We start from the raw sequence: 23,163 nt of genomic DNA on the forward strand, positions 1-23,163 counted from the left end.
GTCGAGGCTATAATACTATATTACTGTACCATGCAACCCTGGCTTATAACCCTACTATTTGCCTTTACGCAAAATGTAGTTTTGGCAACTACGGTGGATGCAAATGGACAGCTCCAACCAGTCGCAAGCTACCCAATCCATGAACCTGGCCTTAAGCAACCCAACCAGCGCGCCATGGCACCATTTCAAGTCACCGTCCATCCCTTTGACTCCCCTACCCCTGATTCATGTGCCTACGAGTCAGGCTCTCAGGATGCTGAAAATGCAATCATTGTTATTGGAGGCCTTGGTGGCGGGCCTCACACCCTGGGTGTTGCTCGCAAGATATCTGACACTTTGCTCAACGCCCCGGAACTGAGTTATTCACTCTTCGAAATTCGCATGCGAAGCTCGTTCAACTCTTACGGCCATTCAAGCTTGCAACAGGATGCGGATGATATCAGTGCCTTGGTCGACTATCTTCGACTGATTGGCCGGAAAAAGATTGTTCTGCTTGGCCACTCGACTGGCTGCCAGGTATGTCTAGCTACTGTAATTTACTTTGAACGTCGATGACGAAGTACTGACAAATTGAAAATTCAGGACATTATGATGTATAATAAGCTAAAAGACAAAGTTACTTCCGTTGATGGCTTCATTCTCCAAGGCCCTGTCTCTGACCGTCAAGCTTTCATGTATGTTACCGTCAAGCCCGAAGAAATGGAAACTTACCAGCAAGCAATAATCTATGCACGGGACAAAGATGCTGAAGGCAAGGGGCTTGAATGGATGCCTAGATCGATGATGCCTGAGGCTATGCGCGATACACCGTTCACTGTCTATCGCTTCTTGTCCTTGGTTGATGTAGGGTAAGTCGAGCCCACTAGTTCTGCTCCCATGATGCACAGAACAACTAACTTAACATCTATTCCTAGTGGCGATGATGACTTTTTCTCGTCAGACCTGAGCCTTGACGCTGTTTCCGAGATATGGAAGTCACTCACCAAGCCAGCCATGGTACTCCATAGTGGCGAGGACGAGTTTGTGCCTGAGTTTGTCAACAAGGAGGGGCTGATTTCGAAGTGGAAAGCCATCGAGCCATTAGTCAGCCCTCTCTCAGGTGTTATTCCGGGCGCAGACCATGCCGTCTCAAAACCTGTTTCTGCAGAGTGGTATTGCAACCGCATAGTCGATTTCCTGGGGTCTCTTGAAAATCAATCGTAGCAATAGGCAAGCATGGGCGCTAAAACAGGGAGCCAGGAAGTACTGGGAGAGGCAAGATTCACTACTCTTCCCCTGGTTTTAAGGGACCTGAATATATCACGCTCAAATACCTACAGTATAGCAATGCTGTCGCTAATAACAGGGTGATAAAGGTGCCTTTTTTATTTCGGAAGAGGAGAAATAGCATGTATGACAGGGCAAGTCAAAGTGATTTCGCGGACAGTGGAAGAGGGGCAGTAATAAGGCTATCGAAACTTTGTCCATCTCACTGACGAGAAAGGCCCCAGAGCGTCGCAAGTTTATCTCATCACAAGCATCTCTAGTATACATAATAGTTGAATAATTATCAAGGAGTGTGTATTTCACCTACTTAGACTGCTCGGAGCTACATAACCCAAGACACCGGATGTAAGCTTTCCATGACTACTACGAGATAATGGAGTGCAGTGAAAAGAGAGAAATACAGCACATGAATGTTAATATTGCAAAGGAGATGTAGAAAATCAAGAAAAAAAAGGAATAAGAACATGTTGAAAACGGGAAATACGAAAAGCAAAGCAAAACAAAACACACGGCGTATAAAAGGAACCAGGCAAGCAAACAGCAGCAAGCAAGATAGTTCCATCTACGTCGGGCATTAGTTGCAGGCCATTAAAAGAACTTTGAGTTGCACATACCTCAACGCCCTGTACCAATCCACTACGGCGTCCAGAAAGTAGCGTAGGGTCCCCAATTGTATCTCCATAACTCAAGCTTCTATATTCAATATTCATACTCTTGAGTTAGCAGTCTTCATGGAACCATCCCAAGTTGAATACGTACCGGTGGCTTGTTAAGAGAAGGCAACGGGTCAAAAAGGATATCGGGTTAGGGGAAGCCACAAGGTTAGCAGTCATGTTCGTTTATTATTTGAGCTTAGGTTGCTTACCGCAAAAGAAGTTGACGCATGATATGGTATGGCTGCAGTCAGTGAAGTGCATCAGTCCCGGGAGCGTAATGGAACAGGGACTTATAGGGGAACTTGAGTTTTACCGATTGTGATAACAACACTTCCTAGGGTAATGAGCTTACACTCCAGCGGTGCGGCCCTACATCAATGTTTCTTTTGTTAGTAAATTGGTATTACAATAGAAGGATCTTCCGAACATCAACTCCCATACTAGGAAAGACAGGGTGAGCCATTAGTTCCATAGAGAAATACTGCGATTTTCCTGTGCCATGATAGAAGGAGCGGCGAACTTTCAAACGCCAGCTCCCACAAACTGTTCAAGGGGATAGAGTCAAAGCAAGCTAGAGCAATCGTAGAGGTGTTTTTCCAAGGCTAGCTCAAAGATTAACATGGAGGGACATTAACTTAGCTGTATATCTCAATTCAGGCTCGACAGAAGGGAGCGGTGTCCTAAATTATCCTAATAAATGTCGACGGGTCGGAGCAATTGAATAGCCCTTGGTTGGGTAGCTGAACTACCAAAACAAAGGACTCAAAAGCTATGACATCATGTAGCGTTAGTACCTAAGAATAAATAGTTAGCCATACTAGGATCAGTCATCGTTAGGAGAATGGCCTCTGAATCCCTCGCAATAGCCGTGAGAGTCCCTTGGTGCCTGCCGATAATCCAAACTATTGCTAGAACAATGAGCGAAACGAGAACGAGTGTCTGAGAGGAAAGGCCACTCAAATAGAGGCCCCTAAAAGAGCCTATCAAGCAGTAGAGGTGCAAGCTAAGGGGGAAGAGCAGCAAGAGAGCCTGGGGAGAGAGCCATTCCGAAGAGGAGGGGGATCGCCAGCAACTGCAAACTCGCTAAAGCAAGACCCTCTGGTGTTTGGTGATTGCTACCAAGAGCCTAAGTAGGAGCAGCGAGATATTCATCAGGGCAGCAAGCTATGAGCAAAGCATGGTATTCACAAGTAACGGGAATAGGAGAATCTCGGTCGTTATGAACACCAAAGGCCTCGGCATAGTTGCGAGGGAATTAGCGCGACTGCTTTCTCTGGCCCGCCAATCTCTGATATCTCGCAAGCTGTGAGGTCTCAAGTCATCATCACCAAAGTGATCGATAATTTCATCGGCAGACTCATCATTGCAGTCAACGGCAGTCAACATGTCATCGCTAATGGCATTAAAAAACCCCAGCAGCAGTTGAGTTTGAATGTCCGTCATTGAAATGATTGTCATCAGAGCTGGTGATGACATAGTGACTCGCAACAGAACTACTGGCTTGGGAATCACCAACGTAGCGACTGTCTCCCGAGTCGATCGAGACTGGCTGGAAGCTACGTCAGAGCCATAGGCTTTGAGCCTCCCTGAAAGGTTGCTAACAGCCATAGGTACCCGGATAAGGGCTATAGATTCTAAATCACAATCAGCAGTAAGGCCGCTATTGCTTTAATCGACACTCATAGTTGCATGGTTGACTTGGCTTTCACCGGAGTTCAACTGAACACTTTCAGCCTGGGGCTCTTGAGATTGTTTGTCACCGGACCTGTTAGCAGCGGGCTGTTGACGATAAGGACGGTCGACTTGGATCTGTTCGAACTCGAAGATCTCCTCCAGATATTCAGGAAAATCATAACCAGGGCAGGCAACGGTGTAAGTGATCTCGGTATTTCCCTCTTCCTCACGAGTAGGGATGGTACAAAAGGCGCTAGGACCGAATCGGACACGTTTAGGCGCACCAGCGACCCGGAAAGGACCTCTTGAAAGAGCAGATTTGGGTTTAGAAGCAGCGGCGGCGGCGGCGGCAGCATTATCAATGGCAGTAAGAGGGTCTTCAACCACCGTAGAAAGTACAAAACGGTTGATGAAACGGTTTGATCGCACTGGCCCACCAATATGGGGCTCTTTAGTCGCATTCTTCTTGGACTCTTCCTCAATAGCTTGCATCTTAGCATAGAACTCATCACGGAGATAACGAAGAGCAAGTCTTTTACTTGCAGTTTGTTTCAATACAATAGGCTGGGAAATTTTGAAGTCGCGACGCCGGGAAGCTGCTCTCCCGAGACAGCCAGTAAGCCGGAGAGAGCCTTCCGCGGCAGCCGCTCTGGCAATCTTGCGATACATCTCGCGAGCCTCCCTCTCTTCTTTACGAAGAGGCAGAATCTCCAACAGACGATCCAACCCAAGGAAACCATCATTGATAGTCTTACTGGGTGGCCGAGTGAATGCCAAAGCAACTCGAATGTAGGGGCGAAATGTCTCAAAGGCTGGAAGAACGGCAGAGATCTTATCGCACAGCTCAGAGAGCTTTGCTTTTGGATGATCCAGCCATGTATCTCGCCGGCCAATCTCCATTGTATAAAGTGGGCGTAAAGTGTAGGCAGGTTTGGTTTCGTAATAAAAGCTTGAAGGCTAGATGCGCTTGTAAAATTTTGGTAGTAGTGTGTAGTTTTGGTAGTTGCGTGAACTGGAGAATTAAAGGAGACAAAGGTTAGGCAAGAACGGGGTCTAGAGAGAAGAGATCCAACTTACTTATAGATGCTTGGCCGGTAAACACCGCTTAGGTAACTTCCCCCGGCCAGCCAATCGCACCTTAGGCTCCTAGATAGGAAGTAGGCTTTCAGATTCTTCACAGGGCAACTACCAATAGTGTCCTAGAGGTCCGCCAATCGCCATTGGCTAGACTCTTGGTGAGTTTTACTGATCCAGTACATTTAGGTACCTTTCACTAGTATTAAAGTAAATAATGGCTAGCAGTTGTCTAGAACGTTGATTGGTGGCTTCTGGCCCTTTTGATTCAATATCATAAGGGGGTGTCGCGTTTCTCCGGTACGATAATATCTCTTTCAAGGACTTGCTTAAGCAGCTACTCTGTGTTTTGGTCTGAGTGTTCTTTTAGAGCCTCATGGGCAGCAAAAGTGTATTCTTGTCCAGCTACTCACGATCAAGTTCCGTAGTCCTCGCACAGAGTTAGGAGCTTGTATAACTTTATCTGTCCCCGAGCACTTCAACATGACCATGTATGACCCTTGCTACGTACGTACAAATAACCCAGCTTAGTGCTTAGATTCAGGTACAGATCTTAGTATCTACCGTTCAAGGTTTCTTGTTGATGATGATAAACGGGGAAGTGACGCGTGTCGCATCTTCCGTTTCTAACCTAGCTGGCCCGTGCCCGCGTATTCGAGTCGTTTCGACCGAGTCAACCTGTATGGCGTGAACCCCACATAACCTAGACCCCAGGCCATCATAAAATCTCGTGTGGCCTGTGCTTTTTCCATTCTACCCACACAACGCCATTTCTCCTACTTGTAATTGGCCTATTAAAGATGGAAATCCAGTCAATCCTCTTTCTAGTGGTCGACTCATACCAGGCCAATATAGGAAGTCACGCGTAAACCGCGCTTCTATCATCTATCCGCTACAGCCTATCAACTGAAAAACTGGTTGTTAGGTCCGAAACGTTCATATGAGTTGTCTATAAACACGAAGTTATGTTCAAAAAGTTGAACCGGAGTTGACGTTCCACAAACGTTAGTAGACAACCCCAATATCAATACTAACTCTCCTAGCCGCTCTCTCCCATTCCATTTAGCTGGCTTGCAGGGGTGCGAAGAACTTGGCAAACTAGGGGGCTGGGTCTATTTATTTTTAGCATACTCATAGCGCTATTGGCAGGGAATACCATCAGGTTGCATCGTCGCTTAAGCCCATGACAAAACGCCACTACAGATGTTTGCAAAGAATCTTGAGAGAGAATCAGAGTAGGAACGGTCTATTGATTTATAACAAGGCTGCGAAGATTCTTGTTGGCTGTCATTTTCTGCACCGCTGTCAAAAAGGAAAAAACTCCTACTCATCACAATGCTACGATATCGAGCCTATGAAGATTCCCACAACTTCTTTCCAGCATGGGATTCCTCGTAGTACGTAGTAGACTTCTTTTGGGTCGTGGTCACAAGTTGTCCTTCGTCTGAAGATCATGGCAGTTGTATAGTACGTAGCGAGTAAAACCTAAGCCGCTCGACGGCCGTTTCTTAGCTGCATAATTCCAACGTCATCTGTTGACTTGCCCACGTACATTGTATCTGCTTTATGGCTACTATATTTATCACCAACCAGTAGCATACACACTGATACCCTAAGAAATGAGACTTCTCTCAGCAAATCTGCATCCACGCGTCTTGCTCGATATTTTAGGCCATAAAGTAGCTTCTGCCTATTAAAGTCTTCCAATTACATTGTCAAGAATCTGCATCAATCAGGAAATGTAACATGACTCTTTTTAAGCGCCGGCGCTACCAGTCAGATGCTTGCACGACATGGGTGCGACAGCCAGCCGCAGAAGGCCCAAATGAAAGGATAGGTCTGAGATGAGAGGTCACCATGTGGATAGGCCATGGTCGTCAGGAAGTTCTGGGCGCTCGAGAGGATGGCATGGAGTACATGAGGGATTGTTTATTTATTGATTTTCATGGAGACCGAAGAATAAAGTATATATGACGGACCCATCCTCTGCGGGTAGAGTGCTCATCACTTCCTTGTGTGTCCTCATCGAGACTTGTTCGTCTCGCTCACAAAATCTGTTATCACATAATATCTGCTTGTTTTCCTTGCTCCCCTTGCTTCTTTTGCTTTATATTCGCTCATATACATCTGATTCTTATTTCTTTTTCTTCGCGACCGTGTACTTCCGAAAGACATGAAGCCCTCTATCCTATACATTCTTGCTACTGCTGCTATCCCTATAGCAGCAGTCCCCTCCAACGATCGTGATCTTGTCCTCAACAAAGCGCCCCTTGATGCTTTAGATGCTGTTTCAGAGTATTTCAATCTTCTTGCCCACAAAATACAAACCTACAAAAGCCTTGATTCTGCGCCAGGATGCAACCCCTCGCACGCCACTCTCCCTTCATGTAAGTCTATATAGCCACCAACTTCTTTCAATAATACAACCCTAACCCTGAAGAATCATCCTGTCTAGCTGATCTCCCCGAAGTCTCTACCAATCTCTCTCTAATCCACATCGCTATTGGCCGGGGCACCCAGAACTACACATGTGACACTCCAGATTCATCCTCAGTTCCCAAGGCAGCCGGCGCGGTTGCCGCGCTTTTCAACACTACTTGCCCTAGCACGTTGTACCCAGACTTCAACACAATCCTCCCAAAGGTTGCCGTACACTTTGCACTTGATGACTGGACGGCCCTGGACCAGCATCATCTTGGCCCTACGGGCCTCAAGTCTTCGGGTTTGCACTATTTTCAGGCTCTCAACAGCACAGCCAACGCACCCTTCTTCTCTCTCGAGCACATTGGCCTAGGAAGCGCGCAGTTTTCAGTGAACTCTTCTGTACCAGCACCAAGTACAGCCGCAAAAGGCCAGGCAGGCGAAAAAGCCGTGGCATGGCTAAAGCTCATCACTCGAGATGCTCTCAAAGCCTCGTTTAGTGAGATCTATCGCGTCAACACCGTGGGTGGCTCGCCACCTTCTACGTGCGAGGGCCTGGCACCCAAATTCACGATTGAATATTCTGCAGAGTAAGTCGTCGTTCTCCCTAGCTCTGGTTGGCCATGTCTAACGGAATTTTTAGATATTGGTTTTATGGTAGAACATCCCCACCGGTCGAGATTTGAATTTCTCGGCCAATGTGAGCCAGTAGTGAAAGCGCATCAGCAACAACTAGTAGTAGTTAATGAAGAGCTTGTCTATTATCAACATAATAATGGTTGGGATCTGGACCTTGTTATTTGTCTCATAATGTAGATGATTCAACTTCGAGCTAGAAGGCTTCACCAATGATTGAACATCCATATGTGAATGAAATGAATCGTAATCTGACGCCCAAGAAAACGCCCGCTATCCTAAAATAAAGCAACACAGCAAGAATTACATTTGGCCTAGACACGTACAACAGTGCTGACTCATGGCAGTGCACCATTCACCTTTGTTTTCGCCTTCCAGTCTGTATCGCTGCTCGTTGCATGGAGCGGCACTGCGGGCGACTCGTCCATAGAGAATAATACAAAAAATACTAGGAGGTGCAAGGCAAGACAGTACATGGCGAATAGGTTTCTGCTAGTTCGTGATGCAAGAACCATCCGTGTTATCGAATACACTACCCGCTCTGGGAGAGACATGCGCTTGTAGGCTCGGGCAGATTCACGACCGCGGAACGCAGCAAAGGGCGAGATATTGGATTCGTAAGCCTTCCGATAACGGTCAAGGGCGATTCCAGGGTTGCCGGTGCTCCCAATATTGACTGCTGAGGGGTTGGAATTGAGTGAAGACGTAGTAGCGGCAGCTGACGACGATGTGGTAGCGTGGCTTGCACCACCGCCACGGTTGTAAGTTGACACATAGCGTGTTTTCTCATACAAGTTGAGATTGTCTCGTTGCAGAGATGCGACTTCCTGGCGAAGGGAAGAGACAGTGCGGTGCGTATCATGCAATTCTTGTTCAAGCTGTGCGTTGCGTTTTTTGAAGCGATCGCGTTGCGCGGTGATCATTGGTAAAATTCCACCGGCCTGGGAGTTGTTTGCGCCGTTTCCGGGGGCAAGAGAGCCAAAAGGTGATTCGCGTTCACCGGGCATACCGCTGATGATGGATGATGTGGGCGAAACGCGGCCCTTACGGCCACCCATCACCGAGGGCGAATAGCGACTGACGTATGTACCAGCAACAGAGGCGCCCGAAGAAAAGTGGCTGGAAGGCTCGGCCTGGAAGTTAGACAGGTCGTTTTCAAGCTTCTCATTGAGGGTCTGGGCCTTGACTAGCTCGCCCTTGGTAGTGGCCATGTCGTTTTGCAAAGTTTGTAGTCTCGTTTGCAAATCTTGGTGGGATACACGCAAAATTGTGAGCTCGTCACTTAGTTTTTTGTTTCGCGCCAGCAGGAGCTTCTCAAGGGTGTCGCCTTTGGCCTTGGGATCGCTAGTATCGAGAGAGTCCTGTCCCTCGTCGTCGTCGCCAGTAGAGAACTCGATGCTCTTCAGAACTTCCAGCTCTTGTTTGACATCTTCATAATCACTCCACCTCTCAACCTTGTGTTTGAGGGAGTCGCGCTCCTCTTTCAAATGGGCAATCTCGCGCTCAATGTTTCGGAACTTGCCATCAAACTCACGGCGGATACCATCACGTTCCACCCGCGATGCGTCAAGTTTGCGTATCAAGGAAGAGTTCTCATTGCGCATACGCATATAACCCGGATCATCTTCAAGCGAACCCGATGTCTTTTGAGATGAGGCTTCTGATTTTGCCTGGGCAAGTTCAATGCGCAACTGTTCATTTCGGGCCTCGACCTCAGTCAGTCTAGAGGAAGCGCGTTCTAGGTCTGAGTGCAGCATCCGAAGCTCCGCGCTGGTGACACCAGAACTAGTAGTGGGCTCTGAGGCGCCTTCGCCCAGGCGTTGATTGACCTCATAACTAGCTTTGATTTCGCGAATAAGCTGTTCCTGGCTCTCTATCTTTTCCTCGAGGGCTTTCTCTTTGGCCTCCCAGTTCCCCTTTTTCTCCTCTGTGGCGAGGGTCCAAGAAGACTCGACATCCTTGACACGCTTCTCTAAGTTGGCCTCGAGATCCTTGCGGGCATTTCGCTCTGTTTGTAGGTTCGCCTCGGTCTCTTCAAGTTGCGATGTCAGTTTCGTAATAGACTTTTGTAAACGGCCGTTCTCTTCGGTGAGCTTTGGGAGTGTATCTTCGGCGATAAGCATAGAGTCAACTGAGGCTTCGAGTAAAGGGTACGGGTCGGGTACTTCGGAGAGAGACGTATAAGCTTTAAGGAAATTGGAGTTGATGGCTTTAGAATGATTTGTAAGGAGATCGATAAACGTTTGGTAGGCTAGCAGAGAAGAAAGGTTAGGATGACCTATACAGATTATACGTTGGACGTTGAATGGTGTCTTCGGCGGCTAACCTTTGAGTAGGCCCTTGATCTCAGAGAGCTTCGTAGCGTCATCGCTTTTGCGAAAGTCCTTTGTCTTCTGCGCAAGCTCTTTGCGCTGTATGGTCGAGTCTCGTTGGTAGGTGACGATGTCCGAGGCCGTTGTATCAAGGCCAGTGACCAGCGTATTAAGATCAACAGCTGTAAAGCGTTAGTATAGCTTTGGGTATCGATGGGATAGCACCCAGTATTGGCTGGCTGGAGATACACACCCCTCCAGGCTGAAATAGCCTCCTGGAACTTGTTTGTTTGGGGGTTGTCGGCGCCAGAGTTGGCAGCGGGATTGGAGATTGACGCCTCAACGGCGGCCAGATCGGCGGCGACAGACATATGAAAGAAAGATGCGATCGATGCGTGTTATGGGCTGGCTGACTGGCTGTATTAGGGAACGTGAAGGCACAATGGATAATAGGTTAGAGGCAAGGCGAGAGTGAGGTTATTATATCTAGGAAATGAAAGAAATGCACAGGCTGAAGTGGCGCAAGCTGCAAGCAAGTACAAAGGCCTCAATAAAGATGCGATGCAAACTCTGCGAGCAGAGCTTTCTGTATTCTTCGTACTTAGTGTGGAAGCCAGCCCAGCATTAGCAGAGTGAAGCGGCGTGTTCGTTTGGGATTCGTTTGACTATGGAGGACTAGCTTGGACGCTTCTCATTGGCTAGACTAGAAAGCATGGGGAGACTCAAGTTATGGGGCCATGAGCCAAGCAAGACAGGGGAGGTTTAGGGGCACTTTGAACGAGCTCCCTATAGCTACAGTGGGCTACTCACTAATAAAGTCTCAAATAGCACAGGATCGCTAGCATATTTTAGTACGTACACTTTTAGTATGCATGCAAAGCAAAGCACAGCCTTGCCTGGCTAGGATCGTCATCGATCGCCCACCCACTTTGTTCCCTGAAGCTTTAGCTTTCCAGAAGCCTGACATGACGCGCCAAATGCGCCTGTAGCTTCGAAAGACCTGAAATTCAGTTTCGGAAAGATCTCCCCTCTCCCACTGCATCGTCTCAATATTGCCGATAGCACACTACCAGCCATGCACATCTGCTCATAACAAGTGTCCATTCTTGTCCGCCGCTATTTTGTTTCTCTCTCCTTGAGCACGCCTGCAACACCGACGAAATGTCTGGAGACGAAGTCGATGCTGAGAAGCCATTGCCTGTCGCTCCTATATCGGCAACCTCCGAAGATGGCCCGTTTGTATTGCGCACGTTGATGGACGAGGTGCCCCTAGCTACCGAGGGCATGTCGGATGGCATCAAGATTAACTGCATCGAATTTTATGGTTAGTATTGAACTATCTGTTGGTGTTTAGGCTGTCTCCATACTCTTGAGTTCCTTCTCTAACCTTTTATCCGGCTTGGCTGGCCCGTAGATAATAACTTGTACATTGGCACCTCCGCAGGCCAATTACTACACTTTGTGCACATCCCCGCTGACTCCTCCGATGCGTCGTCCTCGTCGTCCTTCATAATGGCCTCCCGGCTCGAGCCCGATTATGCCGAGTCGACAAACTCCGCCCCGGGATCGCGACCCGGTGTACAACAGATCCTACTGCTCCCAAAAGTTGGCAAAGCATGTGTGCTGTGCAACTGGACTGTCACCTTCTACATGCTGCCCGAGTTTAGTCGCGCATTAGGCACGTTGCAAGTCAAGAACTGCAACTGGATCGGTGGTGTAGACTTAAACGAAAGTAGAGACCCGGATGATTACGGATATGATGGAAAACCAGGAGTGACACTGATGATGTCCTTGAACAAGCGCATACAGATCGTGCGGATTCTAGACGAGGCCAAACTGGTGAGGGTGAGTATTTTTTGGCTCGGGCCAAATAGTGTCCAAGATTAGAGCTCTCCCCCGCCAACCACAGCAAAAATGTACTAATGCGGGGTCTCTTAGAATATCGACTTTGCCGGAAGCACTATGTCTATCCGCCGAGACTCGATTGCATGTGTTGCGGATAATCGCAGCTACGCTCTTCTAGACATTGACCACCAGCTCAAGATCCCCCTCATGCCTATCTTCTCTCTCGATGACACTATATCATCTGGGGATATGGGTCGCACACAGGCTATCGGGGGGAATTCTAGCGAAGGGCTTGTGAGAAGCAACTCTTCTGCCCACAAGAAACCCCAAACTCCCCCTAACGTCCATAACAGGAGCACGAGCTTGGGCGCATCGATATATTCCAGAATCAGCTCAGATACAACATCCGGTTCTACCACACCGCCACCACCGCCACCGCCACCAAAAACTCCAGATCCAGAGAACGCAAGCACTCTACAGTTACCACACGATGGGCCTTCCTCTGCTGCAAGCACTCCGCAACGGTCTACCACTCCAGCCAATGGCAACACCAACGCTGCCAAACAAAGGCAATCTGGTTTTCTCAAGGGACACATTGTATCACCAACAAAAGAGGAATTCCTACTAGTTATAGGAACAAGCCCGGTAGATCCTGGCATTGGCATGTTTGTCAATTTGGATGGTGATCCTACCCGGCCAACGATCAAGTTTGACCGATACCCCAAACAGATTGTGGTTGATAACGGGCAGCCACCCGAGAATTTATTGCAGTCCATGTCCCCCTTTGTGGTAGAGGAGGAGGCCTACATCATAGCATCCATTTCTCGTGACTTTGAAGACGGCCCTCACTATGGCCTGGAAATTCAACGGACAGATGCAGGGTCTCAAGCCATGCCTGAAAAGCAATGGCTTGAGCCTCCAATAGCACAAGACTCACATGCTCTTGTTGGTGTAAAGACCTTACTAGACGGTAGCGGAGTCACGTTTCCCGAGATTGTGGAAAGGCTTGGCCAAAAAAGGTTTTTCCCATTTGGGCAGCGCAAAAAAGGCGAAACTATATTCTCGCTCCGGAACCTGGCCACCGATGGGCAAGGCGCCCAAGAGAGAGATGACCGGAATGAAGAAGGAGCTCCAGATAATTGGGAAGAGAAGAGAGTCAAAGACGAAAGGGACTTTGTGCAAAGACTAGCAAATGGCGCTTCGCGCATAGCAGTCTGGTCTGGGAATCACATATGGTGGGCAGTACGAAACCCCCTGTTACTGCGACTAGAAGCTGAGCTGCACCTAAGCATGACCTTTGAGATAGGAGCAAATCAGACAAAATCACCGATAAATCAGCGGCCAGGCTTCGCCCTTATGGAGTCTTTCAAGAACCGCGAAGCCCGATCAGAACTCGAGTTCCTCACCTTCAACTATCTTAGGCAGAGGGCGGGTTTGGTTCTATTGTTCGAGCTCCTAGGCGCAGAGCAAAACCCAGACCTGTGTTTTTCTGATGCTGAGATCAAGAGCCTCGAAGAAATTCTCGTAGAGAGTGTACTCGACCCTCGTGTCGTCCTCTCGCTCATTCCTGGCGTCTGCAACGAAATCATCGAGAGCAAAATGGGCATATGGGTATTTGGTGGAGTCCGGGAAGCTGTCATCCACTACCTGTCCAACCAGCCCGTACCTATGCACCAAGGGAAACCTGTGCCTGCAATCGAGCATCTTTCTTCCCAAGTGCTGCACTTTCTGCGTCGCTTTCTTGTTGCCTGGCGTCGAAGAAAAGGCTTTGGCAGTGTTGCGGGGGAGAAGGAAGTGTTCCAGACTGTCGATGCTGCTCTGCTGCTAGTCCTTCTTGAGATCGACCAGCATTCGCCGGTAGGCTTAGCCAAGAGTAGCCGGAGTCCCAGAGCTGAGCTCTATGAGGTAGTTGACAAAGGCATTGACTGCTTTGATCGCGCCGTGGAAATGCTTGAAGCGTACAACCGGCTGTTCGTTCTTAGTCGCTTGTACCAAAGCCGCAAAATGGCCAGGGAAGTCCTAGCCACCTGGAAGCGCATTGTTGAAGGCGAGGTAGACGAAGGCGGTGAACTGATGGACGGAGAGCAAAGGGTCCGAGACTACCTTTCCAAGGTCGGCAATCTAGATCTCGTTCGGGAATATGGCCTTTGGCTTGCAAATCGAAATCCAGCTCTCGGTGTTGAAGTCTTTGCCGAGGAGAAAAGGGCCAAGAATGGCATTGTGGGCCCCCGTTTTGAGCCTACAGACGTTGTCCATATGCTCAAGGCCAAGGCTCCGGGTGCTGTCAAAGCGTACCTAGAGCATATGGTCTTTACCAAGGGCCACAGCCTGTACATCAATGACCTTATTTCCTACTTTCTTGACTCTGTTTTTGGCCACTTGCAAGCGTCGAAAGAGAACAGAGAAGCCCTTGCAGCGACTTACACCGCTTACAGAGCCCTCCAACCTCCAAAGCCTTCTTACGGACGCTTCCTAGCAGACAACCTGGTGCAAGATGGAGACGAAGCATGGCGTAATCGGCTCCGGCTATTGCAGCTACTCAGCACTGCGAGAGGATATGATGCTGAGGCCATCCATCGACGTATTGCAGAGCTCCCAGGGGATCTGCTTGTCCCAGAAACAATCATTTTGGCAGGAAAAGCGAAACAACACTCAGAAGCCATTCGCCTTCTAGTACATTCCCTCGGAGACTATGACACGGCAGTAACATATTGTATCCGGGGAGGCCGGAGCATCTACGGAAGTCCTTCACGGTACTCGGCACTACAGCAAACTTTGGCATCACCTACAAGCCATAATTTCCCCATGACGGACTCAATCGAGGACCAGGACGAATTTGCAGATAGCGAGGCACTTTTTAAGAAGCAAAAGAGCCTGTTTCTAATTTTGCTTGGAGAGTTCCTTGTCATTGAAAATTCCAATCACAGAGTCGAGCAGACCAGTACTCTCCTCGAACGATATGGTCCGTGGTTTGAGCTCAAGCAGGTGCTCGAAAGGGTCCCTGACTCGTGGCCGCTTGAGCCACTTGGTCCGTTTCTTATCGGGGCACTACGTAGGATAGTGAGGGAACAACATCAGGCTATGGTGCAAAAGGCTCTTTGTGCAGCTCAGAGTCTAAGGATCTCCGAAGAGCTGATCGAAGCACGAGCTCGCGCGGGACCAACAGTAAAAGAGGCCAAGGAGAGCGATAATACAACATAAGGCAGGCGGTCTAGTAATGTGGGGGATAATGTATAATTACACCACATTTTCATTCTCCTACGAAATTAGCGTTGTCTTCTATACTAGTGGTGTGCATATTGTCAACTTGAGTTTTCTTAATCACACACACACACTATTAAAATAGGCAAGGCATCACGCCAGTGGACGCACGCAGATTCGCATGCTATCACGACATCCAACGGCACGGCAGGCAGATATAAAGAAGGCGGTCGGCAGGGTGTTTACGCAAGGCCTACATACACATTGAATTCTACTGTAGGAAACACCCACGGCCAAAAAACATATCTACTTCATGCTCCGACTCCGACGTACACAGCTCTAGGCCTAGCGAGCTTTCTGGGGTACTTTTTTCGACTTTTTTTTCTTTAGTGTCACCAAAAGTTTGGATGCAGAGTAAGTAGTCAGTTATAGTGACATGATAGACATCAAGTGTATGACTGGTGCCCTGTCCTTGTCCTCTTCTCTGGTATATTGCCTTAGCGCAGCAGGCAGAGGGCTGCGCTCTACATACTCAGGCCAGGAGGTTTGTGTCCTACAGTTACAGGCGGTGGCTAGACAGCCAGTGTTTGTCCTCGGCCTGGGGCTTGCCAAGAACAATGGCCAGCGGTTTGAGCAGAAAAGGTCTGAGGCGGGAACGAACATGCCATGAACGTTGTAGCCACTCTAGTTTATGGTGTCATCGGAAGATGACGCCAATGCTAGAGAATATATTCTTCACGTCAGAGTCGGGGCCCACAAGGGCGATGCACAAAGTGAGACCAGACCTATTTCCCATTGAAAAATATAGGCAATAAATGTTAGACTTGTGCAGATGAGTATGAGTATAACTGAAGACCAACAAGTTGGCTTACTTAGCCTCTCGTATTTAGTTAGTGCGATGAACATCGAGACTACCCAACCAAGACTAGAGCTATGCGTAGGTGTCACACAATCACAACCTTGCCCCTCCTCCCAAAACGCATCATGGTATGATCGGGTCATGATTCAAGAGCACTTATGCTTCATTTTATTTCAAAACACGTAATCAAAGTTTTCCTAATATGCGCCATCGTATACCGACGCCTGTATTGTAATACAAATCGCCGTACAGCATCCCAGAACCCGCTTGCCACAAGTAACAGTGGTATCAAAGCTATACCAAGACAGTCAAGCAAAAAATAAAACAAAAATAAAGAGAAAAAGAAAAAAGGACACAAACACCACGAGAACCAGAGCGCGGATTCCACCGGCCCCTCACCTTTTGGTATAAAACAGAGGGATAATAATAATTGAAACCCCCACAGAACCCGAACCCAACCGACAACAGAGAACGCCGATTCCCTAGTAATATTACTGTATGACTACCCCTACCTTCCTCCCCTCCGTATAACCCTCCACCAGCCCGGCTAAGACAAGCTGGGCTCTGCTGACCGGCCGTCTATCCCGTATCAGCTACCAATAATCCGACATTGAAAAGGGGGATAAAAAGAAAAGAATATAAAACCAGGAAAAAAATGTGAAAGAGACGAAGCTAGCACCAATAGATGATATCGTCCTCTTCCGCAGTCTCGCCACAACGGAACCGAGGCCACGGGTATCTCGCAACCGAGTACCCAAGCCCGTGATCCGGCCCATCGAGAGTGAGGCTGGAATATTAAGAAACAGATAGAAAGTTTGGATATATCATAAATGCGTCATCATGGCCACACTGAGCAGGCCGTATAAAGAGAAGAGAATAAGATGTTGGAAAAGAAACAAGAGAAGAGAAATGGGGGAAAAAGAAAAAAAGAAAAAGACACGCAAGAAAGGTAGTTAAGTAGATGGAGAGTCTGGCTTACAAAGCCTGCATCTGGGCCATCTGCATGTGCTGGGCTTGCTGCTGCTGCTCCATGATGGCTATCATGGTCTGGCGGTCTTCTTCCGTGGGGTCATCCGAGACCCACGGGCCCTTCTCTTCCTCTGTAGCGTCAAGCCATCCCTCTGCGCGACGAATGGTCTGCACATCAAAATCAGTGACGTAGGTTTTGCCGTCAGCCAGGCGAAAGCGGACCTCATGCTCGTTGCTGACCATCATGTCATCCTTGGCGATACGGCGCTGGCCCTCGAAAACAGCAAGCACGCGCTTCTTGGTGTTCATCTGGCCCTTGTCAAAGCCCCACGACGACGGGTACTCGCGGCGAGGCTTGCGGCCACGCGGGCGGTTCATAGAGATACCGCCGCGCGAGTAGGTCATGCCCCGTGATTTTGGCACGCCGTTTGCGGGGTTGGTCTTGGCCTTGGCAGCCGATGTGGTAGCGCTAGTCTTGACACCATCGAGCAGAGAGTCAAGAGCACCAGAGCCCTCGGCGTTGCCCGCCTCATCGTTGTCCTCGACATCAGAGCAATCGTCGTCGTTGTGAGCCACGGCCTCACTCGGCAGAGGCACCTTGTTGCGCTCTAGTGTGGCAACAACATCGTTGTCGTTTTCCACCATTGACAGGCACTGGGCGTTGATAGCCTCAGCAGGGTCTTCTTGTTGTACGATGCGCAAGACACACTCATCCAGGTGCTCGTAAAAGTCTTGGGGAGAGCGGAAGCGGCGAGGGCAAGTAGAACACTTGCCAGTGGCATCGGCAGCGCAGTCAGTGAGGGGCTCGCTGCTGTCGGCACCCATGGCTGCAGAGCCACGACGACGTGAGTTGGGAGGAGTTTGCTCAACACCATGCATGCCCGTCAAGTGGCGCTTGAAGACATCAGCGCGGTTGAACGTTTTCTCTTTACTTGAGCCAGAGCCTGGGCAGAAGCCGCAGACCATGGTGCCCTTGTAGTGAGTCAGGGTGTGGCGGTTCCGGTCGTAGCGACGGGAGAAGCCCTTGGTGTGGTAGTCACAGGTGACAATAGGGCACTTTTCAGGACGCTCTTCCTGGTGAGTGAGCATGTGTGCCTTCAGGTCCTTGAATTTCTTGTTGCACTGAGTGCACATTTGCTTCTGATGTGAGCCGTTGTCATCACTGTTACCGGCTCCAGGCGAGCTGATGGTCATGGTGCTAGGCCGTCTAGAAGAGCTAGACCCATAGAAGGGCTGCAAAGGAGCCTGAGACTGGGGGAAGACGTTGTGCTGGGGGTAGACGGTACCCATGGGCGAGGTGGGCACCATCTGCGGAGAGGTCATGCCGGTGTTGGTGGACATGGGGGTAGCAAAATGCATGGTGTTCAAAGGCATGGGCATCTGGCCGTCGTTGGCCATCATGAGAGAGTCGGGAACTGTCCAGGCGAGAAACGGGTCCATGTTAGTGGTGGCTACAGAAATCACGAGAGAGATTATGAAGTATAGCTATGGTGATGGGAAGAAGAGCCACGCTTTTCTTGCGAGTTGCGTGATGTGAAAGCAGTGAAAAGGGTGAGCAGGATTTGGAAGAGGAAGCCTGCAAGATATAGGTCATATGCAAAACTTGGAGAAAGCCAATAGGGAAGCCAGCAGTAGATCAAGGGGCCCGACACCTCCGAATTTAGGGTATTCAGGGCTACCAAGCCCAGTTCAAGCCCACTGAAGCCACTAATGCAAGAGAAAAATAGCGCTAAATAGAGCGCTAAATTAAATGTGGGGCATTTTACTTTTAGGGAGAAGGCCTTGCGTTATGACGAGCATTGGCCCCCCCATTGCTTGACTCGGGCTCGGCCCAGAAGGAAAAAAAGAGGGAGAAGGAGGGAGGGAGGAGAGAGGATATCGAGACTTACCACTCGAAGGACCAAAACTGGCCTGTTTGCTCAGATCTTGGCCCATGGGCACGTTATGATACACGGTGTTGAACTCCGTGCCGGTAGAAGACAACTGGTACTCATTCTGGCCGAAATTGAGCCCGTTGTTGTCCACTGTTAATGGTATCCATTGGTGGGTCTGCTGGCTGTGGAAGGACTGGTGGTGTTGATTCGGATGTTGTGGTTGTTGCTGGTGGCTCTGAGTCTGCGGAAGAGAGGGCATCACGGGCATGACCATGGACGCAAAGTGGGATTCGGGCGTACCAGCGCTCGACATGGATCCAATAGAGGCAGAACGGGTCAGGGCCGTCTCGTCGAACATGCCGTTAGGCGATGGTTGGACGCCGAGGCCGGTGGTGTCTAATAATAATGCTGAGGGAGACTGCTCATAGGGCATGGGCATGGTGGTGGGCATTGAGCCGTTGAAGAAGGGGGCAGCCATGGGAGGGGAAGAAAAGGCAGCGGTGGTTTGGAAGAATATGCTGTTCAGGTCTTCAGGAGACTGTTGCGTCGGAGGTGTTGACATTGTGAAAGACGAGAAGAGAGAGAGGGTATGAGTGTGTGTGTGTGTGTTAACGTGAGGAAAGAGTGAGTGAGAGGTGTATATGGATGTAGATTGACCGAAGGAGCCAAGCTGTTAGTGGTAGATGATGTGAGGAATGTTGCAAGACCGAGTGCAGGAAAAGGGCAGTCAGAAGCAGTTTAAACGAAAGGACTTTAGGCCTATGTCAAAGTCGTGTTAGTTGAATAGAAATCAGCAGTGAGGGGTATCAGCGAGGAATAGAGAAAAAGAAAAAGCACAAAGCTTGTGTTGCCGTAAGCCAGGCGTACAGACGGTGTGCAATTGACCGGAGCGAGCAAAGACGAAGGAAAAGGAAAGAAAAAAGCCCCCCTCCTTCTCTTCTCTTCTTCCCCTCTCTCTGGGTCGTCGTCCGCTCTCTGATCACAAGCACAAGTACTTGTAAGGGACCCAGGACTGTGGATGAGATATTGCGGAGGAGTCAAAGCCGCATGTATCGGTGACAGACAAAAAAAGATAAGGGGGAGAGATTAGGAGAGGTGTGAGGTATAAGGCAGAGAAAAGAACATGGACTTGGAAGGTAGAGAGTTTGCCGTACCCAAAGAATTTAGCTGCGTCCTTTGACGTCCTCGTTTTTTTTTCGATTCCGGCCAGTGTCCCAAGGGATAAAGAGTCGGCTCAGATGGAATTCCCGATAGCGATTAGTTTGGGTGTGATGTTTAGAACGAGATGTCAAGAATGCACGAGGAACAAAGCGAGGAAGTGTGCGAGTGGATATACTCCTGTTTATAACGGACAGTAGGCGTATGTGTGAATGAGTTCAGAAGGATGAAAAGATGGAAGACGGAAGATGGAAGAAGTCAAAGGGGGAGCTCTGAGCTAAATGTCAAGAGATGGATAATCCAGACGTAGAACGGGGTTGGTAATTATGATGGCGATGTAGAAGAGAACAAGTGAAGAACAGAATGAGGGACAAAACACGGACGGGATGTGGCAACATGATATATATGAAAGTCGAGGTGTTGGCTTGGATGAGGACAAGAAGAAGAAAAAAAAAAAAAAAAAGTCTGCTATATTATTCCCACCCTTGAAAATCCCATCGCTACTTGACTCGATCAATTCGCATCATTTTATCGAGAGTAGCTGCTCGTATTTTATCTCTTATTTTATCGCATTAATTTGAGTATCCCACTTTTTTTTTAAATAGTAAAAATAAAAGGCGGAATTTATCGATCTTTTATCCAACCCGAGGAGAAGCTAAAGGCTAATAAGTTTTTGTCAAGGGAGTGTCTATAGACCCAGCACTACCTAGCCCGGATCTCTGGCAGATATGTTCAAATTTACTATTTACCGCAATTTATCGTAGCCATGCAAAAAGCCTAACCCCCCCCCTACCCTCATCAAATCGCATCCTGACCATCACCTACTCCAGACAACTCACACCCTTCTCCAGTCCGTCCATCTCATCCACCACAACTAACATGGTTCTTTGTCCTGTTATCTCCCATACCACAATGCTTGTCTTGCCTCCCAGGACAGATCGTAACTCGCAAAACAGGACTTGCAAGTTGGCAAGCAGTCTGGGCAGAGGCATGGCAAGCCGAACGAAAGGCCGACTCTTCTCGCCATGTAGATCTAGGAAGGAAGGCATTGATTGCTGTTGCCATCGATTATATCGTGCGCTGGCTTTGTCCTGCTGCTGTTCTCCTAGCCGCCCGCAGCAACGCTCTGGTGCCGTGCTACGCTAGAGCCAGGCCGCAAGCTGGGGCCGGCCATCTTCGCAGCGTCTCGTAGACAGGCTGAGGTCTAGCTGTCTAGCTGGGGCACACCATCCCGTAGGTAGAGTGGTATTGGTATAGAAACTCGCGGTGCTTGCCTTGATCACATAGGTGCTGGTTGGCTGGATGGCTGGCAGACTACGTATTACGCATAGTGTGAGCGGGTAGAGGGCATACTTGCAAGCCCCAAAAGCCCTCCAAGGGCCAGCTCGGGCGGGCGGCACGCTTCCGCACTTGGTCTCTGGACTGGGTCTGCTTGGCCTTGCAAGGACAGACGTCGCAGGACCTGTGTATATACGCAAGAAGAAAGTAAACAAAGGCTTAGGCAAGACACAACATTACAATCTCCGACTCCATATTGAAATTGTATATTCAGCTTCGTTTTTGTTCCGGTGAGCTATGACTACACCATAAGCAAAGCAATACGTGAAAAGAGAAAAGAAGGCACTTGAATCTTTCTCCGTCTTTGGTCTGATGCTCGTCTATGTCAGCTTCTCGCCTCTGCCTTCGCTTTTTACAACCCCTCGCTCCTCGCCTCACCATGCCCAACCGACCTCTTACACGTCCCAGACCGAAGTGTTATTTTTCTTTTGTTTTTCCTTGTGTATTTGCTCTCAACCTTACTTTGCCAAAGGCCCCTTGTTACAGAAGCTGAGGATATCAGCTTTGCGCTTTTATGGACAATTTGCTTCATAGTGAAGAAGAAAGGGCCAGAAAAAAAAAGAGGAGGCATGCGAGTGCAACGCTGGAAATGGCATGGGGAGAGATGGATGGACATGTGCGTTGGTTGGGAGGCTGTCTAGGCGGCTAGACACAACAAGTAGATCACCAGCAAGAGAGACTTGATTGTAGTTGTGGTTGTGACTGCAGCGAGCTGTCTCGTGTGGTGTGCTTTTTTCTCACTCTCTCCGTCTGCTTCTTTTGCTTCTGTCCTTCTCCTCCTGCTCCTCCTCCTTCTTCTCCCTTTTCCCTCCTCCTTCTCCGCCCTCTGTATCTGCTCGCCTCTGCACGACTTCGGGTATCCCCAAAATGGATGACGAGGAAGACAAGGCAAACGCTTGACATGAAAGGGAGACACGGAGGGAAACAAGACACAAGTCAGAGAGTCCAGAGAGCACAAGCCCGTGATGAAGAGCAGCAGCAACCCTTCTTCTCTCACCCCCTTAACCTTTTTTTTTATTTATTTCCTTTTCCTTCTGGTGTATATTTCCGCCCCCTTTCTTCTCTTCTCCCCGTCCGCCCCTTCTCACTCAAGCTTCGCCATGTCTGTCTTACTTGTTCATGACCTTAAATCAGGGCCAAATTCTGCGGAAATACTACTACTCCTAGTCAACTAGCCATCCTAATCGAACCAAACCTACTCGCCCACTCACTGCTACAGTCTTTCCGAGCATAGGGAAACTCACGTAAACTTGTGATTTGTTATATTGACAGGGTTCGCGTGAATTTTTTTTTGAGGTGTCCTCTCCGCCTTGCCAATATGCAGTAGTAGCCATAGAGCAGGGCCCAGCCTGACTGTGGAAGACGTAAGACGCTCTCTGTCACCAGGGCCAAGCAATACCCGGGATACGGAAGAGACATGATAATTAGAGCAATAAATGGGCCACTACTGTGTTCATATCACACAGTACACAGATGTCTCTGCATGTTCTGTCCTCATTAGCTTATGCCAGGCCACAAATGCTTTCATTGTGGCATTGTTTGCTCTGCTCTGCTCTGCTCTGCCCTTTTCCTCCCTGCTACCTTTGATCTATGTATTTTTTATTATTTTATTCTTGACATAAATGCACGGACTTCTGCACCGTGAACTGCCTAGCGCCGGAGAGACGGAGCGAGAAAGGGAGTGTTTCGCACACGAACTCTAAATCGTTATAAACGCGCAAATGGCTATACCGCATTGAGCCAATAGAGCCTTGAAGACGTCGAGAAAATGCGCAAGTCGAGAGTTGTTGGAGCAAGCTCTGCTGCTGCAGCGGCGGTCGATGCTATGCTTGATAGCTAAGGTTGTCTACGTGCACAAAGTCACTGTGCATTACTAGCTC

The 23,163-nt window shown here is 49.0% G+C and overlaps 6 protein-coding genes across 6 annotated transcripts; 3 read left to right on the forward strand and 3 right to left on the reverse strand.

Moving 5' to 3' along the window:
• Positions 1-30: 30 nt before the first annotated feature.
• On the forward strand, positions 31-1,203 carry HOO65_040545 (UPF0613 protein PB24D3.06c; the record flags this gene model as incomplete). Its single annotated transcript, XM_071002886.1, has 3 exons — positions 31-516; positions 583-848; positions 915-1,203. 3 exons carry the CDS (start codon positions 31-33, stop codon positions 1,201-1,203), a joined length of 1,041 nt encoding a protein of 346 aa, XP_070859388.1.
• Positions 1,204-3,590: 2,387 nt separating this feature from the next.
• On the reverse strand, positions 3,591-4,496 carry HOO65_040546 (uncharacterized protein; the record flags this gene model as incomplete). Its single annotated transcript, XM_071000679.1, has 1 exon — positions 3,591-4,496. The coding sequence occupies one exon, from the start codon at positions 4,494-4,496 to the stop codon at positions 3,591-3,593; it is 906 nt and encodes a 301-aa protein (XP_070859389.1).
• Positions 4,497-6,843: 2,347 nt separating this feature from the next.
• On the forward strand, positions 6,844-7,777 carry HOO65_040547 (uncharacterized protein; the record flags this gene model as incomplete). Its single annotated transcript, XM_071002973.1, has 3 exons — positions 6,844-7,057; positions 7,126-7,681; positions 7,735-7,777. 3 exons carry the CDS (start codon positions 6,844-6,846, stop codon positions 7,775-7,777), a joined length of 813 nt encoding a protein of 270 aa, XP_070859390.1.
• Positions 7,778-8,065: 288 nt separating this feature from the next.
• On the reverse strand, positions 8,066-10,410 carry HOO65_040548 (Protein CASP; the record flags this gene model as incomplete). The annotated part of the gene is made up of 3 exons (XM_071002631.1): positions 8,066-10,005; positions 10,054-10,221; positions 10,293-10,410. 3 exons carry the CDS (start codon positions 10,408-10,410, stop codon positions 8,066-8,068), a joined length of 2,226 nt encoding a protein of 741 aa, XP_070859391.1.
• Positions 10,411-11,200: 790 nt separating this feature from the next.
• HOO65_040549 (Transforming growth factor-beta receptor-associated protein 1) lies at positions 11,201-15,085 on the forward strand (the record flags this gene model as incomplete). The annotated part of the gene is made up of 3 exons (XM_071002506.1): positions 11,201-11,363; positions 11,484-11,884; positions 11,978-15,085. The coding sequence occupies 3 exons, from the start codon at positions 11,201-11,203 to the stop codon at positions 15,083-15,085; spliced, it is 3,672 nt and encodes a 1,223-aa protein (XP_070859392.1).
• A 1,834-nt stretch (positions 15,086-16,919) lies between these two features.
• On the reverse strand, positions 16,920-19,349 carry HOO65_040550 (uncharacterized protein; the record flags this gene model as incomplete). The annotated part of the gene is made up of 2 exons (XM_071002617.1): positions 16,920-18,364; positions 18,803-19,349. 2 exons carry the CDS (start codon positions 19,347-19,349, stop codon positions 16,920-16,922), a joined length of 1,992 nt encoding a protein of 663 aa, XP_070859393.1.
• Positions 19,350-23,163: the final 3,814 nt, after the last annotated feature.

Source organism: Ceratocystis lukuohia (genome assembly GCF_044167205.1).
Source record: "Ceratocystis lukuohia strain C4212 chromosome Unknown Supercontig4_pilon, whole genome shotgun sequence".
Classification (NCBI taxonomy): Eukaryota; Fungi; Ascomycota; class Sordariomycetes; order Microascales; family Ceratocystidaceae; genus Ceratocystis; species Ceratocystis lukuohia.